Source organism: Myodes glareolus, chromosome 13, assembly GCF_982192425.1.
Source record: "Myodes glareolus chromosome 13, mMyoGla1.1, whole genome shotgun sequence".
Classification (NCBI taxonomy): domain Eukaryota; kingdom Metazoa; phylum Chordata; class Mammalia; order Rodentia; family Cricetidae; genus Myodes; species Myodes glareolus.
In genome coordinates, this window is record NC_142038.1 from 76422073 (window position 1) to 76442522 (window position 20450).

The following is a 20450-nucleotide window of genomic DNA, read 5'->3' on the forward strand; positions in this document are numbered from 1 at the left end:
CTCCCGGGCCGCCGTTGGCTGAGGCCGCGCTCCTCCCTGCAGGCGCGGCTCCCCAGCATCGCGGATCCCGGGGCTCTGGAGGCCGGCCTCCGCTGCAGCTGCGCCGCACTCGCGCCATGCAGAGCCTGGCCATGGACCTGCGGGTGCTATCCCGGGAGCTGGCGCTCTACCTGGAGCACCAAGTCCGCGTCGGCTTCTTCGGCTCGGGCATGGGCTTGTCGCTGATCCTGGGCTTCAGCGTCGCCTACGCCTGCTACTACCTGAGCAGCATTGCCAAGGTGAGCCGGGGGCGGGGGCGGCGGAGCGTGGTTGGCTCCGGGGCCCCGAGGGCGCGCGGAGACACTAGCTGCCTGCTGAGGTCCAGGGTCCTGCCACCAGGTCTCCCAGCGTCCCCTTCCCCGGACTGGCCAGCACAACTGCGGTACTTCGGGGAAGACATCGGCGCTCAGTTCGCGTCCACTCCCCCCCACCCCCCGGATGCGATTGAGTGCATCTTGGGACTGTTGTGATTGTGGCTTCTGTGCGTCAGTCTCCGGGGAGACTGAATCAGAGGGCTCGCGCGCGGCCTGCGGGTGGGAGCACTATAAATCCGCTGCTCGCTGGTTGCTGGTTTACGGCCGCTGTAAACTTTGTTCTGGACCCCTCACCGATGTTGCTTCTCCCGGCAGAAACCCCAGTTAGTGACTGGAGGGGAGAGTTTCAGCCGCTTCCTCCAGAACCACTGTCCGGTGGTGACAGAAACCTATTACCCGACGGTATGGTGCTGGGAGAGCCGAGGACAGACACTGCTGAGACCCTTCATCACTGCCAAGCCCCTGGTGCAATACAGGAAGTAAGTGAATGTATATTTGACCTATTATCGTCCAAATCACAGGTTTTAATTCCCGCTTCCACTTCTAAGTTAATACATCTGTGGTTAACAAAATAAACTGAAAGTAAATAGGAAGAATGCGCGCCCACCCACCTGCCCTCAGGTGCAGAAAAATACGCCTATGTTGTCCCCGCCTTTCCTTTCTTTTCTTTTCTTCTCTTCTCTTTTCTTTTCTTTTCTTTTTTCCTAATGGGCAGAATGGAAGTCCTAACTTATTTCTGGATGTGAGAAGCGCATTGATTTGGAGAGTACTGTTTTCCAATTTGTAATTTCCAATTTGTCCTTGAGGCTCTACAATCGCTTCAGGTTCTGTGTCTCCCCACGAAAGAACTCATAGTAACAAACGCATGGGTTTCTGAAGATAATGTTCTGATGTTGCAGGTGTGGGTGGGGACATATCTAACCAGAAATTTAAATGGTGTCTATTACTAATTTTCCTGAGTCATCTGGTCTTTCTGGAGTTCCTTTTCTCCCTGCCAGCTCTACTATTGGGCCCACAACGTGTGGGAAGTCATTCAAAAAGTAAATTTTGTAGTATTCAGTGAGGGCCTGCTTAGTTGAGTCAGAGTTGTACATAGAACAAGTCAGTACCAGGCTTACAGAATGCCTTGTTGGTCTCTGTATTACCTCAGTAATAGGGGTTAAATGCTATGCATTTGAGAGTAATAAGAAAATGATTAATATAAATATATGAAGGGCTGTGTGTGTGTGTGTGTGATACCAAAGATAAATCCAAAGCCTTGTGAATACTAGGCAGAGACTTTACCACACTCCCTCCCAAATATTTGAAGTTCTTTGACATTTATTCTTTTTTAAGGTTATTTTTAAAATAATTTATTGGTTTTTGGACAATTTTGTGCATATATATATATAATGTATTTTGACCACGTTCATACATATACACCCCAATTACCCTGATTTATCCCCTTCTAAAGTTCATTTTTTACCTAATACTTTTTATTGGAACTGCGGGAAATATGGTGTTAATTTTGGCAATATTTTTGTAATGAAAGAAAGTGACTCATAGATACGTATATGTGGATGTAGTAAGTTATTTTGAGATGACCAGATAATGTCATATTTATAGAATGAAAACACCAAGATGCAACTTAAAGCACTCCTCAGTAATGTCTTTGAATGGTCATTTTCAGTGAACTCATTAAGACAGCGGATGGAGGCCAGATCTCCCTGGACTGGTCTGATAACAGTAACAGCTCGTGTTATACGGATGCCAACACCAGACCCACCATTCTGCTGTTGCCTGGCCTCACTGGAACAAGCAAGGAGTCCTACATCCTGCACATGATCCAGCTCAGTGAAGAACTAGGGTACAGGTACTTATGAAAGATTATTTCCCATTTTTCACTTAATTCTTACTGACATAGAAATATTTCAGGCTGACTGAGCATGGTGGCATAAGCCTTTAATCCCAGCACTAGGAAACAGAGACAGGTGGATCTCTGTGAGTGCAAGACCAGCTTAATCTTTGTAGAAACATGCCCACTCCCCAAAAAAAATTTTCCCACAGGTGATATTGCACACCTTTATTCCCAGCACTTGGGAGGCAGAGGCAGGCGGATCTCTGAGTTCGAGGCCAGCTTGGTCTACAGACTGAGTTCCAGGACAGTCAAAGCTTCAGAGAAACCCTGCCTTAAAAAAAATACAAAAAAAGATTTTTTTCCTTAGATGTATGTTTCAAATATACACACACTCACACTCCTTCATGCATAAATTAAGCAATCTCCTAAATTATTATTTTACTCTGATTTCTCTTTTGTCTCCATTTCTCAGCTGCTTACCTACAGGAAATGACTCTTAGCCACACAACAACTTAGGGTAAATGAACAAATATTAGAGCCACTTGGGCATTGATAATGTCATTCCCCTCCCCACACTCACCCACACCCGAGAAGTAGTAGACCCCTCAAGAGTGTTCTGCAGAGTAGCAGTTGCAAGCTCCTGAGACAGTGTACAGCGCTCTCTTGGGTCACACTTTGATTTCGGGCCTTACCTTTGTTAATCTTGTTTGCCTGGCTTTGATCCCACTGTGAAAAATGAGCATTAGCTTGTAGGTCACCCTTCCCCTTCCACAGACCATCGGTTTCTTTTTGTCCACCTGAATTTGCAGGTGCACATGGCTGATTGCCAGATGATACCACAGCATGTTTAAACAACCATTATTCAACCTGACCACCAGATATAATTTAATTTTTCCAAGTGAGTTGGCAGCCTTCCATTTCAGATTCAGCTCTAGAGTCTTGAAGCAAGGCTGCTGTGAAAGGTGCTGTTTTTTGTGTGCCGGTCTTCTTTAGCTGCTGGTATGACGCACTCTGTGACTTGGGTTTAGAGTCGACTCCTTTTTTCTAAACTGAAAATGTTCATTTCTATGACACTTCAGTATAAAGAGGGAACTATAACAGAAAATTCTGTTTTAACAAGTTAACTCTGATCTTTTACAGACAAAGCCTATTATGTTTAGAAAATAACATTCTCTCAAAAGCTCAAAGTATTCTTGACTTAGGATTTGCTAAGAAGTAGCAGGAACCCATAGTTATTCCATTTTAAACAACATCCTCTTAGATTGAAGATTGTTTCTAATTTATATCTAAAGCTTGGTCATGCTAAAAAGGTAAGGGTCTAGAAAGCCACCCCCCCCCCCCGCCCAGTTCCAGTTTTGAGACAGGATCTCATGTAGGCAAGGCTAATCTCAACATTACTATGTAGCCAAAATGTAGGGAAGGCTTGTGCTGAGAATTACGAGGAGACACAAAGAATCTGAACTTGTACTTTCCTGGGACCTTGTGTGGAGAAAGCTGTGCCAGTCCATTGTCAGCAGCTTCAGGAACTGGTCAAGGGTGGCCTTGAACTTCTGGTTCTCCTGCTCAACCTCACAGGGTTGTGACCACACATTTGTCAGTACTCTGGGTTTATGAAGTTATGGAGACTTAAGCAGGGTCTTATGCACACTAGATTTAGTGTATTTCAGCCTGAGTGTGATGTGTTCTGGGCTGGATCAGGCTGGCCTTGGCAGGAAGGAAGAGGAATGAACAAGCTATTGTAAGTAAGGTCTTTGGTGACCTTGGGACTTAGTCCCATTTATTTTTAGCTGCCAAGAGTCTCTGGTCTGGTCGAGGAAATGGTTCAGTCATACAGTGCCTGCTCAGTAACCATGAGAACCTGAATCTGGATCCTCAGAATTCACATAAAACCTTGAGCACAGGACCTGGAGATATGGGTCAGCAGTTAAGAGCACACGCTGCTCTTGCAAAGGATCAGATTGAGTTCCTAGCACCCACGTGGTATCTTACCACTGTCTCGTTCCAGATTCTCTTCTGACTTCATGGACACCAGGCATGCAACGTGATATATGCAAACAAACACTCATACACATAAAATAAAATAAATATTTTTTTCTAAAAACAGCTGGATAGTGTGATATATGCCCGTATCCCCAGCACTGGTGATAATGAAGAAGGTCGAGTCCTGACACTCAGAGGCACCAGTCTCCCAGATGGATGAGCTTCAGGTCTACTTAGAGACCCTTTTTTGAAAAACTGAAGCAGATAGTAATTGAGGAAAGACCCTCTACATCAACCTCTTTCTTCTATATACATGCATCCACATGTACCCACCCATACTAACAAGTACATGCAACACATAAACACACAAACACAAAGAAATTCTGAGTTTTACAAATAGAGCCTTGAGAGAAACAATTTCAAGTCTCTGGCCTAAGCTGGACAGGCTGTGTCAGTTCACTTTCGCCACTGAGCAAACCTTTCAAAGGTCGGTGGTTTAAAGCCACCGTTCTGCTCAGTGCAGTCTTAGCCAGGCGTATTTGTGCATGTGTGATTAACTGTCGAGGCAGCCGCAGGCCTGGGCACTCTGGGACCACTCAGCGCTGCTGCCATCATCATCATCGTGCGTCATCTGCCCTCAGGCCCCCACCGGGCTGCTCGTTTGGTGGAATAGGGTTCACTGAAAGTAAAAATCAAAGCTGTCAGGGCCTTGAGGCCCAAACTCCTCCAGTGTTACTTCTGTAGTCTACTACAGGGCAGATGAGATAGTTATCCCAGAGTCCTGAGCAGGGATTGCAGACTCCTACAGAAAGGATGGGTAGTTTCAAGACCACTGAAGTAAAATATAAATCTGAAAACTTGACTTCTAGAAGGCTATTCTGAGTCCTGAGGGGTGTGGCTGGAATCTAGCAGGGGCCAGGGCTTGAGGAAGGCTCTGGGCTTCAGGGTTCAACCTGGACATTCATGTTGGGACTGCCACTTAAAGTGATCCCAGAAGTTAACTGAATTGCCCCACCATACTTCCCTCTCTGACGTCAGAGAATTTAGTTGGGGTGTATGTAGTACTTCACTGCACACACTGGGTCTTTCTGCTGTGTTCCTGTCTGACCAGAATAGTAACTGTTTTATAATTTAGAAGCACAAGGCACATCTTACTTCGGGAACATGTGGACATCATGTCTTTTACAGTGTTTTGTCAACAAAGATGAACGTTCATACAATGCAAAGGAGTCAGCTTCACTCATTATTTTGTATAAAAGAGAGGACTTGGGAGTGGGCATGAGTTCTGTCAGGGCCACAGGGAACTGATGCTGTCTGGTAAGATTGTGAGTCTTGAGAGAGATTCTAACTACAGCCTATAGATGAATGAAACCAAAGGATTTGTGTATGGTCAATGTAAACACAGTATTTTCCACTCACTCAAAATCAATGATTGATGGGAAGGAAACTAGGCCAAAGTTTATGTAAGATAATTATGTGCAAAGGTATTCTAACTAGGTCAAAGGTAAATAGACTTGGATAGAGAATATTTGACCTGCTTATAGTGACCATCTTTACAGCACTATGGTTGCAAAATGTCCTCTTGGAGGAGACTGTTGTTGAGCCAGATAAATTCTTTCCAATTTTATCAATCTGTTGAGACAAACGTTTCCTAGAGGGCACATGACATAAGAAAGGTCTCAAGGTTTACAGAAAAAATCCCATGAACATAGGAAAAGGATAGTTCCCTCCAATAACAAAACGGTCTTTTTCTTTGAGACAGGGCTCACTTTGTAGCCTAGCACTCAGTATGTTGTCGAGCTGCCTCAGTTGTACAAGTGATTGATAGGTATTATCACCATGTGCTGCTGCTGCTTCCTCCTCTTCCTCTTCTTCCTCTTTCTCTTCTAAAATTTACTTCTATTTCGTGTGCATTTATGTTTTACCTGATGTGTGTCTGTGTGAGGCTGTCAGATTCCTAGAAACTGGAATTATAGATGGTTGTGAGTCACCATGTGGGTGCTGGAAGTCAAATCTGGGTCCTCTGGGAGAGCAGCCAGTGCTGGTAACTGCTGAGCCATCTCTCCAGCTCCCTTGCTGGCTTCTTTAAAAATCTCAATTTAGTCGTTGGGGAAATGGCTCAGAAGATAAAGATCATTTACCGAGCAAGTAATGAAGGACTGAGCTAGAAACCCTCAGGACCATGTTAGAAACAAACAAAAAGCCAGATGCCACAGGCATAACACAGGTGTCTGTAGACCTGTGACTCCTCCCAGGATATGGGAATAGAGTCAAGAGAACCCCAGAACAGGAGAGCATGGTCTAGCTAGCCTGGCATGCAAAACAGAAAGAAATGACAGAGAGACCCTGTGTCAAACAGAGTAGGGTTTGTAGACTGACCTCGAGGCTGCCCTTTGGCCTCCATGTGCACATTGTGGCACACAGACTCATGCTCATCCAAACACATAAAATCTCTCTTTGTGACATTTATCCTTGTAGTCTGCTCAAGAGACTGAGACAAGAGGATCACTTGAGTCTAGGAGTTTGGGACCATTCCCGAACAACATAATGAAACGTTCATCAGGAAAATGAAGTCTTTAATAATAAAAGAGACTTACATGTAGTAGCATAGCCTAATAGTTAGTATTTTTTACCTGAATAATATCCTATTTTCTTAAATGTTTTCCTTTCTTTGAATTGGTTTCCTGGACTGAAACACACACAAAGGGAGCAGTGGCCCTGACGGCGTCTGGATCAGCTTCCCACCTCGGCCTTTTCAGGCGTCTGTCATTGCCCCCCCAGTAGTAAAGTGACTTGTCCGGAATTACGTAATAACAAGCTCGTTGGAATCTAGGTCAGTCATTAAGTATTTTGTGCTGTGCAGTATCAGAACCTATATTCCCTAGGAAGCTATGGTCTAGTTGGAGTGACAGCATGTGCAGAAACAGGGAAGTGTGCAGTCTGCAGGCCCAGAATTGGCTGCAAGTGACAGAAAACCCAAACTAACAATGGCCTCAACAAAATTCAAGTTGGCCTAAGGGATATCTCAGTGTTAGAGCACTTGGCTTAGCGTATGAGAGGCCCTGGGATGTATCCCCAGCACCAAAGGAAGGTAAAAGTAAGGCACAGATGTCTTTGTCGTGAAAGTCCAGGAGACAGTCACAGCTTGTCTGGTGTACATCAGTACCCAGAGCCCAAGCACTCTGTGTGTGTGTGTGTGTGTGTGTGTGTGTGTGTGTGTGTGTGTGTACACATGCATAAAGAAGCCAGAGGACAGTCCTGGTTGTTGTTTCTCAGGCACCATCCATGGTTTTTAGTTTTGTTTTTTGTTTGTTTAGAGCTTGGGAAATAGGCAAGACTGGCTGACCAGTGACCCCAAGAAGCTGCCTGTCTCTCTCTGTCATACCCCCCATACACAAGGGTTATAGGTGTTCTCTGCTATGCCTGTCTTTATATGGGACTCTGAGCTCCTGCTCACACAGTGAAGACTTTACCCTCTGAGCCACCTCCCCAGCCCCGTCACTGTAGCTCTGAACTCCTGCTCACACAGTGAAGACTTTACCCTCTGAGCCACCTCCCCAGCCCCGTCACTATAGCTCTGAACTCCTGCTCACACAGTGAAGACTTTATCCTCTGAGCCACCTACCCGGCCCCGTCACTGTAGCTCTGAACTCCTGCTCACACAGTGAAGACTTTACCCTCTGAGCCACCTCTCCAGCCCCATTACTGAAGCTCCAGTACCCAGAAAATAAAAGGAGAGTAGAAAACACACTATCATGCTTTAAGGGTGCACGGCTGAGGACTGAGGGCTCAATTAGTGCTAGTGTGCTCACCTCACATATGTGAGGCCTGGATTTGATCCCCAGAAACTTCCCCAACATGTTGTTGTCATTTCATCCAATGTCATCAGCAGAGGCCAGCACAGAAGCTGGGCATACACTTGATAAGTCTGCCCAGAAAAGGAGGGAGAGGGAAGCCAAGTCAGAAGAACGGAGGAAGTCTTTTTTAATTTTGTTGGGAAATTTTCAGCATTAAGATTTCTGCTTTGAAACATATTTCACTGCTTTTTTCCTACTTAGAGAAAGCACTGTTTCGTGGTTTGGCCTGACAGGACAATGGCCTTTTATTCACTACAGAACCCACTTGTTGGCTGCAAAGAGAAAGACTCATTTGGGAAATGGTTTAAATAAGGTTAGAATTTGACTGCTTTCAAGTATATCTTTACTTTCTGTTTGGGATTTTTTTAGAGGTGTTGTGACCATGATATCACAGGTTTCAATAATATGTCACATTTCCAGCATCATTAGACATACCTTGGGGCAATCTGTAGATTCCTCCAAAGGAGGAAGAATGAGAAAAACCAAATTAAGAAAGATGGAGCTGTTGAAACAACAGTTTGTTCTGACTGCCTCCTCCATTTTAGATTAGAAACTATTTTAAGTTAGCATCAGAAACTTTTTATCTTGATAATTCACTTTTTGTATAAATAACATTTTTAAGTGTGAAAAATAAGGTAATTATAACTTATTGTTCTTGAGACTAGCTAGGTTAAACATATTAGAAAACACTGATGAAAAGTTTACATTGTGTAATGATAGACTAGAAAAATAATTATGGTGGACCCTGACAAGTGGTCCCATTGTTAGATAGTCCGCTGTCAAATACACCTCAGAGATAATGGTGCATCTTAGTGGCCAAGCACTTGCCTAACATGCCCAAGGTTTTGCTTCCATCTCCAACACACATCCACACACAGAAGCTAAAACAAAAGTAACCACAGCCCTTTCAGGGTCAGAGCTCTTTATAAGAGTTGGCAGCCTATGTGTTACCAGCTTAGATAAGAAGGAAGGAACAGTGAGCTGGGTCCGGAGGGGTGGGCTCTTTGAGTCGGCTCTGTGGAGTTCAGATCCCAGCTGGGTCACACGCTGCATGTGCTTCCAGGAACATCTTGTCCTGATCCCCTTGCTCCTCCACTTCTCTTGCAGAGGGTACCTTCCACCTCCTAGAATTGTGAGGCTCACATGCAGTCTATGTAAAGAACTTTGGCTGGGCTCTCGCCAAGAACATCTAGAAAGTATTGGTCTTGGAGTCTATGGGAGTGAATGAGGGTCATTATCCTGCTTCTGGGAGAGCCTAGTCATTCTAGAAGAAAGCCTAGAGTAGTGTGCCTGGCAGGGCAGTGAGTAAGCCAAAGGATGGCCTGGAACTCAGAGACCCGCCTGCTCTGCCTCCCAAGTGCTGGGATTAAAAGCGTGTACCTCCACAACCTGGTGAAAGAGGAGTCTTGATGCGGCTGTGTTAGGTTTTCACTTTCCTCACATGTAAGAAGTGTTTGAGACACTTTTATCCATGCAGCCTCTGGTTTTAAAAATATTGTGTCTAAAAATTAAGCTGTATTCTCAAAATAGTAACTGTTGAGTTTTTAAAGCCGTGGGGCCACTAAGACTTAACTCCATCAAAGATCACCAGAATTGCTATTTTGTGGCTTTTAGTGTAGCCTTTAAGGGGAGGGGATGGAGAAGTAGTGAGTCTAATAAAGAGTTCCAGACACAGAGAAAAATCGGTCCTGCTGCTCTATAGCTGGGGTGGGGGTGAGTATGTACAGTTTACAGCAATAGCTTCTGTGTCTTATAAAGAACCAGATGAGAACCCTGGAAAGGCTGCAATACCAAGAAATGGTGAAAGCCAGGAACTAGAAACATTTAATTACCCTGGATTGATGATTACACATTGGCTACATATATTGAATTATCATGCATTGTCATCTGCTAATTTGTACAGTCATGTCAATTGGAAATGAAAATTTCAAATTAGCTTTGTTGATTGATTGCTAGCAATAGATTCCCTACATGTACTCTCCATATCTTCTTTTGTATACACACCCGATTCCGAGATGTGTTTTGTTTAAGCCGTGGTCTTGTTGTGTAGTCCGTGCTGTCCTAAGATCCGTCTTACAGCTTACAATGGCCTTGAACTCACCAAGCTAGTTTAATGACTTGGTGATAGTTTAATCAAAATTTTACAATTAGTGTGTCAAAAGATCAAGATTGAACCTCACAACTTCGCTACAATAATCGCTAGATAATTGTGTGGTTTCTTTTAGGCTGTTTGGGATCTTATTAGTTCTTGATAAACTCAAACAACTTTTTGATACAGGTGTTGTGTAGTCCAGGCTGACCTTGACTTCCTCTTTGTAGCTGTTATTGGCCTTGGATTTCTGATGCCCCTCACTTTAACCTTCCACACTCTGGCACTACAGTATGTACCCACCACTCAAATCTCCTTTGAGAACTTTTCATACCCTTGGACATCTAGGTGCTCAGATTATGGCAAGTAACTCTTCAGATGTCTAACAGTTTCTACTTTTTAATTGGAATTTTTAGTCCTTTTATAAATAATGTAATTAATGATATGGTAGATTTAAGGTATACCATTTATAACTCAGTTTCTATTTTTAAAATTCCTATTACTTCCCCTTTCTCTAATATATAAAGTTACATATTATCAAAATTGGAAAGTTTTGGGATGTTAGTTCTTCAATTTTTCCTCATTTTTCCTGTCTTCTCTTTCTTGGAGTCTCAATTACATGTATAGAAGGTTTTCTGATACTGGGTTTTTTGTTTGTAGACAAGATGTCACTGTGGAGCCCTGACTGGCCTGGAAATTGCTGTGTTGACCAGGATAACCTGACCTTGAACTCACAGAGATGTGCTGGCAGCCTCTGTCTCCTGAGTGCTAGGGAATGTACCAGCACACCTGCCTCTTTTTATATTAAGCAACTACTGCTGTCCCGTTTGTTATGATCGAGGGCAATGAACTTGACTTTGTGCTTGCTAATTACTCACATAGCTATATCCTCAGCCTCTTGGAATTTCCATTTTTAAAAGATTTATTTATCTTTGTTTTGTATGAATGTCCATGAACAGTGTGTGTGCTTAATGCCTGAGGAGGCCAGAAGATGGCTTCATATATCCCAGATCAGACCGCTGTGTATCTTCTGAAAGAGCAGCCAGGGCTCTAGTCATTCTAGAGATGGCTGCTGAGCCATCTCTCCAGCCTCAGGAACTTCCATTTTTGAAGGTGCTGTTCCTTTGCTGGGATTTTATTTTTTAATTCCTCTCTCTCTCTCTCTCTCTCTCTCTCTCTCTCTCTCTCTCTCTCACACACACACACACACACACACACACACACATACACACACACACACTCCCAAGTGTTCTATGTTTGCTTTGATTCTACCATCTGGACCATACGAGAACAGTTGTCTTATTTCTTGAATGTGGGTTGTTTTCTCATTTTTTCATGGTTCACTAATTTTGAGTTGTGTTGTAGATGGTCCATTTTAAAAACTCTAGGTGCTGAGCTGTGCAGTGGTCACACTGACCTTTAATACCAGCACCTGGGAGACAGAGACAGGCAGGTCTCTGTGAGTTTGAGGCCAGCCTGCTCTACAAAGTGAGTTCCAGGACAGCTAGGGCTACATAGAGAAACCCTGTCTAAGAAAAAGAAAATTGAAAGGCTGGATTCTGTTATATTTTCCTGGATAATACTGATTTTTCTTTATTTGCAGGCAGGTTGGCTAAACTCAGAGTTCAACTCTATCACCTATGATGAACAGCCACTAACATGTCTTGTTGATAGCCTTAAGGTTGCTGCTTAGAACCTGCCAGGCAGGGAGCAGGAACAGGGGAGTAATGTGGAGATTGAGGCCCAGTTTTCATCTAGAATTTAGAGCTCTTTTCTATCTTTTCTATTTCCAGCCATAATAGTTGTTTCAGACTTTATACTCTTCATGATCATAAGATGATGTGTTTCTGCTGGATTTTTGATTGCACTGAAAATACCAACTACTGCTACTCATCACAAAACTAAACAGGGAGCCCACCCCCAAGTGCTGATTTATTCTCTCTGTGTCAACTTGGCTTTCGGTTTCTGCCTTCTTTGCTGCTGTTCTCTACCTGCTTCTTATGTTGTGAAACTTTACAGCCCCTGTTCTATGGAAAGGTTGGCCTGTGGTGCTGGAACCAGAGCCCTGTCATTGTCTCTAACCTTGCCAGAGATGGCTCAGCAGTTAAGAACGCTTGCTGCCTTTGCAGAAGACCTGAGTTCAGTTCCCATACCCATGTCAATAGCTCACAGTGGCTTATAGCTCCAGATCTATGAGATCTGATTCCCATTTTCTGGCCTCCTTAGGTACCAGCACACACAGAGAGACAACCACATGCACATTTATTATCCTTTAGATCACTGTGTTAGTCACTTCTCAGTAGCTGTGAGGAGACACAAATGACCAAGCAACTTGCAAAGAAAGCATTTAATTGGTGGCCTGCCTTCAGTTTCTGAGAGTTAGTTCATCATCATGGTATAAAGCATGGCAGTTGGCAGGTAGGCGTGGTGCTGGAGCAGTAGCTCAGAGCTCACAGCTGATCTATAAGCAGGAGGCAGAGAGAGCTAGACTGGGCCTGCCGTGAAGCCCACCCCCACTGACACACCTCCAACAAGCTCATGCCTCTTAATCCTTCCCAACAGTTCCAGCAACTAGGGCCCAAACACTTGAAACATATGGACATCTAGGGCCATTCTCATTCAAACCACCACAGTAGCCTTGTTTCAGCTAAGAGCATCTTCCTTCTCTGAGCCTTAGGACAGCATTTGTCGTCCTCTTGCCTTGTGTCTCTTCCACTTGTCCTGTCAGTTCAGCCCATGCTGAACCCATAGAGCTTTCCTTTCTGTGCCACTCACCGGGCATTGAACCCTCTTGTGCTGTGTCATCAGCTGAAAATACGGCTCCTGCCCTTCAGTGGAACTGAAGGTATTCCCTGGAGAATGTTTGTGTGTTGCTGTTTTGTTTCTCTCTTAGCTCTTACAGGCTTTGATTTGCTTTTTAGTTCAATAGGTTCTGTTTGATGAGGATTCTGAATGAATGGATCTTTCTAATATTAGTAGTCATGCAAAGTGTGCAGACATGCTCCTCAGGGTGGCGAGCAGGCACAGTGCCCGCTTATCAGTGGCCCTGAAAGACCAGCTCTCAAGGCTACTCCAAGGGTTTGAAGAAAAGCTCCACAGCATAGCAAAACTGAACTTGAGATTTTTCTGAGAAGTACAGAATAAATTCAAACATGTGCTGTTAGGGTCATGTTCTTTATTTTTCTGTCTGTCTGGTTTTTTGTCTTCTAATTTTCTTCTAAGTTCTAATTCTTTCTAGTTTTCCCTTGTTTCAATTCTCTTTTCCAATTCTCTCTTACTTCTTTGTTCACCTACCTTAAAATACATGTTTGACAGAAGGCTTGAGGCAATAAGAAAAAAGTTACAAGAGTTGCAGCTCATTGGTCATAGCACAGACCTTGGGTAAACAGTAAGGACAGAGCCATTTACCATGGCAATGCAAGGTTTCAAGGTTCCTGGTGTAAGACTGTGACAAGAAGCTGGGGGCACAGTGCCTGGTGAGACAAGCTGCAGGGCAGGTCTTTATCAGCCAGACTTGGTAAATGAAGAATTGGTTTTAGGTTGCTTTGTGCTAATAACCTTGGTTTAACATCTGTAACTCTGACTTTGTGCATGTCTGCAAAGTTTTTAACTTACGATCCGTTTACAGAAACATTCCGCCCAGTTTGAACTTGCTCTGAGGTAAAAATGACCTAATTGTGTGTAGTTTGAGTAAAGGAGTAAAGTAAGTGTCTTACAGTCCTTGTGGGACAATAGATCTAGCTATGAAGCATATCCTAGTATATTTTCTATACATCAAAATTATACAGCTTAATGAGAACTCATCTTCCTGACCACCCATGGATATATGTGCCCGTAAGATTGAGATGCAATCATGAGATTACATATACACATCACATGAGATTACACACTGCAATGCAGATACTGGGGAGATACCGTAGCTGCTTTTGCACATGTGAAATTACAGACAGGAGCAGTTTCCAGAGCTGGTTGTTCTCTCGGGCCTTGGCTGAAAGGAGAGTCGTTGCTCTGGAGGGCAGAGCACGAGTGTCGGCTGCTGCAGCTCCCGGGCCCCCAACACCTGTTGCTATCTGGAACGCAGTGGTCGAGGCAGCTGATTTCTGCAGGCTTATCTCACTTGACCCCTTTCTGATTGCTGTTTCTACTTTTGTATTTTATCATTATATTTTAGTTTTTTGTTTTGTGGGGAAAGGGGCAGATGTTCATCAAGTGTGCATGGAGGTCAGAGGACAGTCTGTGGGAATTGATTCTCTCCTTCTACCACATGGTTCCTAGGGGTCAAATTCAGGGCATCAGACCTGGCAGTACACACTGAAGCCTTCTGTGTTCCTCTTACTCAACTGTGAGTCATCAATACCATGGGGAAAGTAGCTTCCTTCCTTATCCTTTACAGTCAGCAGGATCATGGACTTACACACAGTTTCAGTCTCCAGATATCAAGTTCAAGGCCAGCCTGGTCTACAGAGGGAGTTCCACGACAGCCAAGGCTACACAGAGAAACCCTGTCTCACAAAACAAACAAACAAACAACTGGGTGTTAGTAGAGCTAGAAAATATCCAAGACAGTGTGATAAAATCTGTTTATCTTACAGATTTCATTTTTCCCCTTGTCTTTCCTGAGCACTTCAGTGTGTCTGTGTGTATAGTAGGGAAGCCTACATGTACTATGGCACCCTGAGCACATCTGGACTCTGTGGTCCGTCTTACACTAAGAATGCTTCACAAGCAAGGGGCAGTTTTGCACCCAGGGACATATGGCAACATCTGGAGCCTTTTTTCAAAGAGCACTAGGGAATCAAGCCATCATATGTGCCAGTCAAGTCTATCGCTGAGCTTCTTCCCAACTCCTGAGAACATTATTGATTCTAGTGCCTGGGGCATTTTTACGGGCTTCTTGTTTACAGAGATCAGAGATATTACTGAACATTCTATAATGCACATGGCAGCCCTGCAACAAAGAGTCATTTCTTCTCAAATACCTATAGTGTTGAAGATTGAAACCCGTGTTATACTCAGCTCTATGTTGTTTATTTAACTTTCATTAGAGAAAACTCATCTTCTTCCCTGGTGCATTATCCTATAATAAAATACCTGACACTGGACATTTATAGAGAAAAGAGGTTTATTTCGACTCACTTTCCAGAGGTCCAAGACCAAGGTGTCACATATGGTAATAATTTTCCTTCTGTCTGGGTTCCAGAATGGCTCATGGTGAGAGACATGCAGTGCTCACATGTGTGTCCTATCTTTCACTCTTCTTTGATAGTAGGTATACACCTGGATGACCCTGTCTGACCCCAGTCATCTCCCGTTATAGATTTAACTTCTAATCTCTTAATACTTCACAATTAAATTCCCACACAGGAATTCTTAGGAAGTACATGCAAGTCATGTGAAATTTTGGTTAATGTGTTCTCTTGTTGCAGAAAATTCTTCCTACCATATTTCTTTTTAAGGTTCTTTTTTTTTTTTCAATTTTGCGTCTATATACATGGAGGCCAAAGAGCATCATGTTACTGAGCTGGAGTTGCAGGCTGTTGTGATCTGCCTGATGTGGGTGCTGGGAGCTAAGCTCACATCCTCTGCACAGGCACTGTGAGCTCTTCACAGCTAACCGCTGAGGTTAACTTCTGAATTACTTATATTTCCATTGCTGTAATAAAATACTTTGACCAAGGTCATTTATACAAGAAAGCTTTTAATTTAACTTAAGAGTTTCAGAGGATTAGAGTCCATGGTGATGGAGCAAAGACTTGGCAGCAAGAACAGCTGAGAGCTCACAGCTTAAAACCACAAGCAGGAGACAGAGAGCACACTGGGAATTGTTGCAGAACATTTGTTTATACTGCAAAGATGTGTCTCTGCCTAAGGCGCCTTCTGATTGGATTAATAAAGAGCTAAATGGCCAATAGCTAGACAGGAGAGACAAGGCAGGACTTTCTGGCACAGAGAGAACTGGGAGGAAGAATCTAGGTGCCCAGTTTCACCAGCAGACTCAGAGCAAGTTGAATGTGCTGTGCTAAGAAATAACTAAGCCACATGGCAGAAAGTAGATTTTTTAAAAAATGAGTTAATTAAGTTATAAGAGCTAGTTGAGAAAAAGCCTAAGCTAGTGCCAAGTTTTTATATTTAGTAGTAGTCTCTGGCTCATTGTTTCTGGGCTGTTGGTCCAAAGACAGTCTAGCAAGAAAGCTTGCTACAGAGAATAGCATGAGTCTTCTAAAACCTCAGTCTCACCCACAGTGACATGCCTCTTCTGACAGGGCCACACCTCCTGATCCTTCCCAAAGAGTTCTACCAACCTTCAGTCAGAGAGCTACCACCCTTCAACCCTCTTCATACCATATGTGTTCATTTGTTATGTCTTCTCGTTGTTTCAGTTCTTTCTGAGAAGAAAAAGTTCAACAGTTAAAGATGCAGGAAGGCCATTTAGCAGTCCCATTTTTATGTATACACCATTTAAAGTCATTTGGACAAATGAAAAAACTTGTTTGGAGAATGCTAATTTAGCTGGTGGCTTGTCTCCACCTCTCACCAGCTGGTGGAAGAGACAGCAACTTGACTGGGCAGTTTCCTTGTTCCTCCTTACCCTTCTGCCCACATCCAAACTAGAAGGAGACAGCTGTGACAGAGATGGAGAGGTGGAATCAGGAGCCCCAAGCTGTGATCCACTCTCTGTGGTGGCTGGGGAGAAGCACACAAATCCAGTCTGCAGCTTGGAGGACAGTCCCAGGTGGATGGGCTGCTTTTGCATGCATTTGCAAACCATCTCTTTCTCTCCCCTCTCTAGCTTTATGGCCTTCTCACACTGCAGTCATATGACATCTTACTGGTCTACTCTGTCTTTAAAGTTTCCTTCCTAAAGCGATTCTTACTTAACTAGGAGCCGATTTACATTTTATTTATGTCTAGTCAGTCTTACTATTCTTTTTGGTGGGAGAGGTAGAAGAAAGCCAGGTATAGTGGAATGTGCTCTCAGTCCAACTAGTCGGGAAGCTGAGGCGAAGGGTGACGTCCAGCTGAGTTTAGGACAAGCCTGGGAAAGGTAGAGAATCCCATCTCTCTTATTTTTATTTATTTATTATGTATACAGTGTTCTGTCTGAATGTATACCTGCACTGCAGGCCAGAAGAGGGTATCAGATTGCATCACAGATGGTTGTGAACCACCATGTGGGTGCTGGGAATTGAACTCAGGACCTCTGAAAGAGCAGCCAGTACTCTTAAACTCTGAGCCATCTCTCCAGTCCGGAGATCCTATCTCTTTAAACAAAACAACGATAATCAGTGGAGAAAGTCTTACTGTGTAGCCTAGTTGGCTGGCCTGAAACTCTCTGTGTAGACCAGGCTGGCCTCTGCCATCCAAGTGCTAGGATTAATAATGCCTTGTGCCACCACATCCAGCTATGATGTAATGTTTCTGTGTTTTCTAGTGGATGCACATGTGCATGTGGGTGCATGAACGCATTTGTGCACATGTGTATGGAGGCTCGGTTACTATTCACCTTGTTCTTTGAGACAAGAGTTTCCCACTTACCTGAGCCTCAGGCCAGCAGGCCCTGAGAATTGTCTGTGCCTTCGCAGTGCTGGGCTTACAAGTGCTTCATTACACTGACTGTCTGCTTGTGTGGGTTTTACTAGACGAAGCCATCTCCTTAGCCTGATTTCTAAAATTGTTAAGTTGTTTATTTCCTTTTAGCTAGATCTAAAAATTCTAGAGATGACACTTCAGACACCAAAACCAATGACAGAATAAACAAGGTACTAAACAGATCTAGTCCACCGCCTACAATGGAGGAGGTGTGCCTTGAACCTTAACATCCTTAGAGGCGAGTCAGAATTGAGCGTGTCCTATAAGGCTAACAGCTCATCTCTGCTCTGAACCAATGCAATGATCACAGAATTCCAAAAGAAGAAACTTGGAATTTACACAGGCTTCATTGCATAGGTAAATGGACAAAAACAAAATGAATTTTAATTGGCATGAAAATACATATACAAACATATACACTCACTAGCTCCATAAGAACCTATATAGGTATGAGTCAAAATTTTGTCCAATAATTGTAATATATATATGTATATATATTATATATGTGTGTATTAATATATAATATATGTAAATAATTGTTAACTGAAAGTTAAATGAGAGCTAAATATTTTAACACTAAATAGTAGTATATTGGTGTCCATTCCACCATACCAGGTGTTTGTAGCAGTACCAGTGGTATTGTTTTTCCCACTTAGAAAATTCTGGTCTTGAGAGTAGTAAGATGGCTCAGTGGGTAAATATGCTTGATACCAAGCCTGATGATATGATATCCATCCCCAGGACCCACATGGCAGAAGAAAAGAACAGATTTGTCCTCTAATGTCCATACTTATTCCATGGTAAATGCACACTCACGTTGTGTGTGTAAACAAATAAGATGTCTAAAAAAGAAATTAAAGACCTAGAGAGATGACTCAGCAGTTAGGAGTACTTGTTGCTCTGGCAGAGGAACAGAGTTCAGTTCCCAGCACCCACATGGTGGTTCACACCACTGACCCAGGGAATCTGATTCCCTTTTCTCACCCCCAAAGATGCAAACACTCATATGTATCTTCCCACACAAATACATAGCGTCTTAGGGCTTCTTTGCCATGAAGAAACACCATGACCACCGCAACTTTTATAAAGGAAAACATTTAACTGGGGTGGGTTTAGTCCATTATCATCATGGTGGGAAGCAAGGCAACATGCAGGCTGATATGACACTAGAGAAAGATCTGAGGGTTCTTACATCTTGACTCACAGGGCATGACTTGAGCATGTATGAGACCTCAAAGCCCACGTCCACAGTGACACACTTCCTCCAACAAGGCCACACCCACTCCAACCTCCTTATAGTGCCACACCATTTGGGGGCCATTTTCCTTCAAATCATCACAAATAGTCATACAAATAATTAAAAATAAAGTAAATATTTGTTTGAGACAGGATCTCACTATGTAGCTCTGGCTGTCCTCGAATTCATAACTTTCTGCCTCCCAAATACTAGGATTGAAGACGTGTGCCACCATACTCTGCTAAAGTAAATTTTTTTCTTTAATTCTGGTTTCTGTATTTGCTGAACCCTGAGGAATAAGAGTTGTTCTTTAATGTATGAAAAGACTCCTGTTAGTGCTATGAATACAATGTAAATAAAACATTTGAAGCAAAAACATGTTTGACTGAAAATTTTTCTGAAAATGCTTATCGGAGACATATATATGTATAGAAAATGTTGAAAAGTGCATAATTTTAGCAGAAAAAAGTAACAAAACTTTCTAATTGAGCTCACATACAGAATTTTTTTAACTCTTTAGGACTGATGATTATTGCTCAGTGGTAAAAGTGCTTGCTAGCAAACATGTGACCCTAGGTTTAGAGAGAATTGTTAAACGTTTTTTGGACTACTAATATGCTACTGCTTGGTGTTAAAATACTACATTATTAGAGGCATTTTAAATTACATTTAGTGTGTGCGCGCACGCACATGCACACACCCATTGTGCTTGTGTGAGGCTCAGAGGACAACTTGCAAGAGGCAGTTCTCTTGTGGGTCATGGGATTGAACTCAAGTCAGGTGTGGCAACAAGTGCCTATACCAGCCAAGCTATCTCAAAGTTTCTAAGAACAGATTTTTTTTTTCAGTCTGTTGGTTTGGCAGATATTTGAGACGAGGTTTCCATCTCTCCCAGGCTGGTTGTCTCAAGTTTTGTACTGCTAAATAGGTAAAAATGGCCTTGCACTTCTGATCCTCCTGCCTCTACTTCCCCGGGTGCTGGCATTCTAGGCTTGCAGCACCCTAATCATTGTATGCAATGCTAGAGTTTGAACCCAGGGTTTCATGCGTGCGAGGCAAGCACTCTACCTACTGAGCTACATCCCTGGTCCAGCTTTTTTTACTCTTTGAAGGCTGTAGGACCGTGTCAGTAAGATGATCTCAGCAGCGCATCACTAGCGAGAACTGTGTGGACAAATAACAAAATTGCTTTCCTCATTTTTTAGGTGTGTGGTTTTTAATAACAGAGGAGTGGCAGGAGAGAATCTCCTGGTAAGTAAATTTAAAAGACAAGCCTCAATTTGAAAAAGAATAATTTCCTGTTTTATAATGAAAAGCACATTATATTTTGTTGAAACTCACTTTGCAGTTAACATAAGGTCATAGTAGGAAAAGCTTTCCAGCCCAAATTAGTATACTTTATAGTTCTTTTATTTACTTGTATATGTATGTGTTAGTATGTGTTTAGATACCCTGGAGCTAGAGTCATATGCACATGTGAGTCATTTCATGAGCTCTGGGACCTGAA

General features: G+C 43.1%; 1 protein-coding gene across 2 annotated transcripts in view; it reads left to right on the forward strand.

The window, feature by feature from the left end:
* The first annotated feature begins 77 nt into the window (after nucleotides 1-77).
* Nucleotides 78-20450, forward strand: part of Abhd3 (abhydrolase domain containing 3, phospholipase) — a 45995-nt gene continuing 25622 nt past the window's right edge. The window contains exons 1-4 of one of the 2 annotated variants that reach the window (XM_087896258.1): nucleotides 78-278; nucleotides 669-832; nucleotides 2023-2205; nucleotides 20149-20194. In XM_087896258.1, coding sequence (XP_087752384.1) covers nucleotides 117-278; nucleotides 669-832; nucleotides 2023-2205; nucleotides 20149-20194 — 555 coding nt within the window. In that variant the 5' untranslated portion in view covers nucleotides 78-116. The remainder of the gene's footprint in view (nucleotides 279-668; nucleotides 833-2022; nucleotides 2206-20148; nucleotides 20195-20450) is intronic. The other variant, XM_087896257.1, reaches the window with a different exon arrangement.